The 6,000-nt window shown below is 44.7% G+C and overlaps 1 protein-coding gene across 3 annotated transcripts in view; it reads left to right on the top strand.

Annotated features, from left to right (window-relative positions):
* The first annotated feature begins 5,037 nt into the window (after positions 1–5,037).
* The window catches only part of ALCAM (activated leukocyte cell adhesion molecule), a 207,674-nt gene continuing 206,711 nt past the window's right edge, over positions 5,038–6,000 (top strand). For 2 of the 3 annotated variants that reach the window (XM_047793185.1, XM_047793176.1), the window contains exon 1: positions 5,038–5,845. In XM_047793185.1, coding sequence (XP_047649141.1) covers positions 5,773–5,845 — 73 coding nt within the window. In that variant the 5' untranslated portion in view covers positions 5,038–5,772. The remainder of the gene's footprint in view (positions 5,846–6,000) is intronic. The other variant, XM_047793169.1, reaches the window with a different exon arrangement.

The following is a 6,000-nucleotide window of genomic DNA, read 5'->3' as shown; positions in this document are numbered from 1 at the left end:
ATTATATTCTGCTTATACAATCCCTGTCCACTTTAAAATAGTTATATTTTCCTAGACTTAATATAAATGCCACTTAGCCCTCTATTTCAATCTTTGTCATCAGTGCATTAGGCAAGGCCCATGCCCATCCTCTTCCTGGTCACTGGAACACTTTACTAGTTAGGCTTCTAATCTCAGCATGGCTCTTTCTATTTTATTCTCACTGATGGCAAACTGTTTGTTTTGTTTTGTTCTTCATACTCTTCTTCCTGTAGCTTAAGATTTCTCAATTTATATTTCAAAGTTTTCATTATGGTGACTAGGACTCGACTCATTTTCTTTGCTTTTTCTAAGCCTTAGCCTGCCTAGTTGTGATATTGTAAGTTATACTAAGAAATCTATTATTTGGTCTTGACTCCATTCCTGGCACAGAGCTCCTAAAACCTTTGGAATTTCCTAAGTGAGGAGAGTGGTCAAAGTATCTATTATTATGTTAATGAGGTGAATTCGGAAATCTCCTGGGTCACTTAAGGATGGAGCCTGGTTGCTTGGAGCTCCAATTGTGTGACTAGAAGATGAGACTTCTAATTTTATGTCTGTCTGGACCTCCTGGGAGGGGAGAGGGGATGGAGATTGAGTTCAATCCACAGTGGCCAAGAATGTAATCAATCGTACCTATGTAATGAAGCTTCCATAAAAACTTGAAAGGCCTGGGTTCCAGGAGCTTCCAGTATGGTGAACAGGTGGAGATTTGGAGAGAGGAGTATACTCAGAGGGGGTGAAAGCTCTATTCTCCTTCCCACCACCTTGCCCTAGGTATCTCTTTCATCAGGTTGACACTATCACCAGGTAGGTATTGTCAGAATTAAGTTGAACTGCAGAACATCTACCCAGTGTCTGGGAATTGCTTGGTGGCGTGGAAAAAAACCCACACATTGGAACTGGCATCAGAATCATACCAGTCCAATCACTGAAGACCCCATGGAAACACCTTTCATCTCCTTATTTCACTCTCCCTACTAAGTTTGTTCCAAGGTCTATAAAGAAGAACTTTCTCACCACTTATCATTCATACATAAATACTTATAGAATGCCCAATGTATTTGCAAACTATTGGCTAGAAATGTGTAATCATTGATGGGGAGGTGGAGGGGGAGAAAATGAGCAGGATTTGTTGTATGCTCTTGAATTGCACACATGCTTTGTTCAAAAACTAGGAAGGCACGCAGTACATTATGACAAAAGTGGCAAGGAACAAATATCACCAGCCTCCACAACCATCTTTGGGAAATTTCACCTCTAGTGGGGAAATTGTTTACATTAATCAGAAGAAAAAAAAATAACTCAACCCTTCAAATTCTCACATGTCCCACTTGACTATGTTGTCATATACTGATGGGTTATTATAGATGGGGCAGAGTTCCTAGCCTGAGCTTATGGGATCCTGCCATCTGATCTCAACTGATTCTAAGTAGGAAAGTTGCCTACTGTGCTATGACACTGCTTTTAGCATACTATCCTGACTGATGATGAATTCTTTTATACTGGAAATGCAAAACACTTCTCATGTTTCAGGTAACAAGAAATATGTTTTCCTCTGGCTGAACATTATTCATTTTATTTCTTGCAATAAGAAGTACCCATTATGATGCTCTGATGCATGACTAAACTGGTAAATATCATTGGAGTACTGTGAATTCTCAGTTGTAACAAAAGCAATTGTGATCCAGATGCAGCTGGAAAAGCTCTTCCTGTTAAGAACTGGGTAAGGTGGATACAACTTCCCTACCCCACTCCCTAGATTTTGAAGGACAGATACTCTCTCTACTACATTATTTTGTGGCACTTATATCTCAGGCTTATTTCTTACTTAGGCCAAATTACTTCAGTCTAGAAGTGGTCTTGTCATCTCATAAGCACTGTACATGACTCATGCAGATAGGGCGCCTGATTAATTTCCTCAAGGAAAATGTATTGGAGAGTAGGAGGCTTTATTAAAGTTTGGGGACTATAAAAGAATTTATTTTTTATTTTTATTTTTTTAGAGCTAAGTATAGCTTTATTTTTTATTACTCAATGAATTTATTACATTTACAGTTGTGCAATGATCATCACAATCCAATTTTATAGGAATTTATGTTTTGATCAAGCCCCTCCCTCAAAATAAATTCATTGCTAGACATTTCTGATAAGCAAAGTGGATAGTGATGAGAAAGTAGATAGAAATGAAACTCTAACATAAAAGTGACTTGGGTAGAATTGTGGCTTTACTATTGTTATGAATCAAGAATCACTGTTTGACTTTGGGAAAGTTATTTTATGTCTTTGGGCTTCAGATTCTTCTTGAGTAAAATGAAGATGATATTAGCACCTACCTCAGGGTTTTTTTGAGGGGGGATTATTCCATTAATTCATATAAATTGCTTAGAATAGCCTGACATATAGTAAGTGTTCAATAACTTACTAAATATTTATACTATATTTAAGGCTGTCAACATTTCTAAACTCATAACTGTATGGCTTAGTCCTTGTCCTGTCTTCTTTTTTTAGGATTCCTATATTTACTCCCTTGCCAAATTCTTCTTTTTATTGTTTTGTAATTTCTCACTTTTAAAATTAATTAATTAATTAATATTTTTCTGGCTGCACTTGAGACATATGGAAGTTCCTGGGCTATGGTCCAAATCAGAGCTGCAGCTGCTGGCCTACACCACAGCCATAGCGACGAAGGATCCAAGCCACATCTGCAATGTGCATGGCAGTTTGAGGCAATTCCTGATCCTTAATCCGTTGAGTGAGGCCAGGAATTGAACTCGTATCCTCACGGATACTATACTATTTCAGGTTCTTAACACCCTGAACCACAATAGGAAATCCACTCATTTTGTTTTTGTTATATTGTTTAATACAAAGTAGTTTGACCATCCCTTTAATGGCCTTAGCTACATAATGTTTTTGTAGTTACTGTTCCAAGTGGCTTGTTAAGTCATTTTCATGCGCTAGGACATATTCCAATCTAAAAGGATTTCTGGAGCAACTGACTGTACTACATACAATCATACTTGTTCTAAATGTGGGTATGTGTAACTTAATTTATAGAATGTATTTTGATCCAACTTAGCTGCACACTTTTGAAGGTGGTACTCTGATGTATCATCACACTTTGATTATAAGATTGACTTTTGTTCAAGGTCACTTGCTAAGTGCAGAACAGGGATTTTAACTAGACTCTGATTACTTTCTAAAGCCCAAGTTCCTGCTAAGGTATCTAGACAGTTATTTATGTGACTTCATTTAATCCTCACGGCAATCTCAAGAGGCTGGCACTATTGTTATCACTTTTTACAATTAAGGAAACTGAGGTTTAGACGGGTTGAGTTCACCAAGATTATGCAGCTGGTAAATACCAAAGCTGAAATCTGGCAGTCCGCCTTTTGCAGATCTAGTTTTAACAATTATGCTGTATTAACTCCCGCACCAAAGTAAAAGGGGTCAGATAGGCAGAATGGGGGTGTATGTGTCCAGATTAAATAGGTAGTTAGGATGATTTGTTGGAATACAAGCTACTCAGAGCAGCCGTTAAAACAAAAACAATTCCCTAAAGGAATTCTACGGGATCCCATTGGAATGGTGGCAAGCCAGCCAAATTTAGCTCATGGAATACTGAATTAATAGGCATTTGCCTCATAGCATTAGCTTTCCTGTTGGTTCTTAAGAAGCAAATGAAATGTTAATGTGAAAACCAAGCGGGAGAAACTATTTCTTTTGAGAGGAAATGTATAAGAGCCCTACTCTAGAATCCTGTTAATGTAAGGAGAACGGGAGGACAAGGCTGGGAGGCTTTCGATAAAATCACAGTGGAAGGTGGAGCTTAATAGTGCCGAGCCTGAAAAGATAAAAGATTCAAAGATGTGTGTGTGTGTGTGTGCGCGCACGCTTGCGCTTGTTTTATTTTTCTCGCCGCCAACTCCCCTCACTCTCATCTAGCTGGTGATTCGAAGCCTTCTGATGAAAGGCTGGAGACTAACCTCACACAGGGGTGACCCTGTGATGCACGGAAGGCTATTTAATGCCCCTGCGAAGTGGTTCTGGGACCAAGATTTTATTATGATTCGTGGATGAGAGTTGTGATCCCACATCTCTGATTTAGAGCCACTTAGGGCTCCAAGAGTTCCACCCCGGTATTCTAGAGGAAAATACTCCTTCATGCTCTCTGCCTGATCTGAAAGCAACGCAGCTTCTCTATGTTCCGCCTGGGAGGTGGTTCAATCTTTAGAAATGCGGCGAAGCCTGTCCATCTGCTGGGATGCCTGGCTTTCTGGAATGAACAATGAGGAGCTTGACTTTCAATCTGAGTAACTTGAAGATTTTCTGTTTGTAACTTAAAATCGCCGCTTAACTCAAAAGAGACACATGCTCTGGCTTTTGTAGACACTGGGAAAATCAGTGTGACAAAGTGTGATCTAGAAATTCCTAGGGAAAGAGTAAATTTTTTTTTTCTTTCTTTCTTTTCTTTTCTTTCTTGTTTGTTTTTTCCCCTATTTGGTAGTAGGCAGTTGGCTCAAGTGATCTGCCTGCAGAACAAGGTGTGTTCGAGAAGGGGATGTGGGGGAGTAAGGGGAGGAATCAGCCTAGTAGCTCATTGTTCCTGTTAATTCCCAGGAGGCAAGTTCCCACCTTTGTCACCTCCAAACCCGTCCTTCCTCTTCTGTTCCCGCCCTAGGACCCAAAATGCTAATCCCTGGCGTGGTCTCTACTCCCCACCTCCCTGCCTTATCACCCTCTTTACTGAAGGAGGCTGCAGTATCACGATGGAAAAGTCCCGGAGGAGTGAGCCAGTGCATAGGCGTCAGGGGGGGCAAGAAAAGGGCAATTTGAACCCCAGCGAAGCCGCTCTGGCAGTGTGAACTGAGAGTCCGTAGGTGACTAGGGCGATGGTAACGCCACCTGGAAGTGGCAGTCCAGGGGGCCCACGCCGGCGCGCGCTGCTCCAGGGTCTGTTCCCTATTGGCGGGGCGGGGCCAGGGGGCGGAGCCACTAGGAAGCCCGGCCCCACACGGCGGCTGGAAGACGCCACCGCGGACGCGCGCCTCCCGGGTGAAGTTCCAGAGCTAGACTCAGTTTCGGACTCGGTCCTGCAGCGCCTCTAGGCTGCAGATACCTGCGCTTGGCTCATCCTGGGAAGCCGGGAGAAGAGAGGAGAGAGGAGAGAGGAGGAGGCGGGAGGAGGGGGGGGAGGAGGAGAGCGGCAGCTTACACACGCCTTCCAGTCCCTCCACTCAGAGCAGCCCAGAAACCGCTGCTGGCGCCACTGCTATCTCTGCCACCGCCGCTGCCACCTGAGGAGACTGCCTGGATCTATCGCTCCCCTGTCGCAACACCCAGCGATTCTTTTTTGGCCCCGGGCTTTCTATGCACACTGCCACTACCATTATTATTATTATTCCGAGAGAAGGTAAATAACTGACCGTCTGAAAAGAACCGAGAACACCTTTCCGAATTACTCAAGTGTCTCCCGGGAAGAGAGGGGTCGCTGGTTCCGGGAAGAGCAGGCGAAGGGATCAAGGGCGGGTGTTGAAGGGGAGGCAGGAGGAGTTGGGGCACTGCGTGGTGGAAAGTTGCGGGCGGCGGAGACCCGGAGGTGCAGCGCCACAACCCAGAGGGCGGTGTGTCTGGGAAAAGCCGCTGCCCCCAGCGTCCCGACCCGCGAGCTCGCTGGCAGCGCGGGGCCGGGGACGACGCCCCCTCCTGCGGTGCGGAGTCTGTCGGTGCTCCCAGAGAAGGAGGAGGAATATGGCATCGAAGGCGGCCCCCTCCTGCCGTCTGGTCTTCTGCCTCTTGATCTCAGCTGCTGCTCTTCGGCCAGGTAAGCAAGGGCCTCGGAGCAGCCCCAGGCCGAGCCGGGCCGGGGGTGGGGGGGCAGTTTCCTAGTTTCCCGGCCCCGGCCTTACAACCCTGGGGCGGTGCTCCCAGGCGCGCGTGGGGGGCAGGTAGCTAAGGGAACAGCGGTGCAGGCATAGA

This window comes from Phacochoerus africanus, chromosome 1, assembly GCF_016906955.1.
Source record: "Phacochoerus africanus isolate WHEZ1 chromosome 1, ROS_Pafr_v1, whole genome shotgun sequence".
Lineage (NCBI taxonomy): Eukaryota > Metazoa > Chordata > Mammalia > Artiodactyla > Suidae > Phacochoerus > Phacochoerus africanus.
Note: the sequence above shows the minus strand (reverse complement) of the source record. Positions and strands in the feature narration are given on the sequence as shown.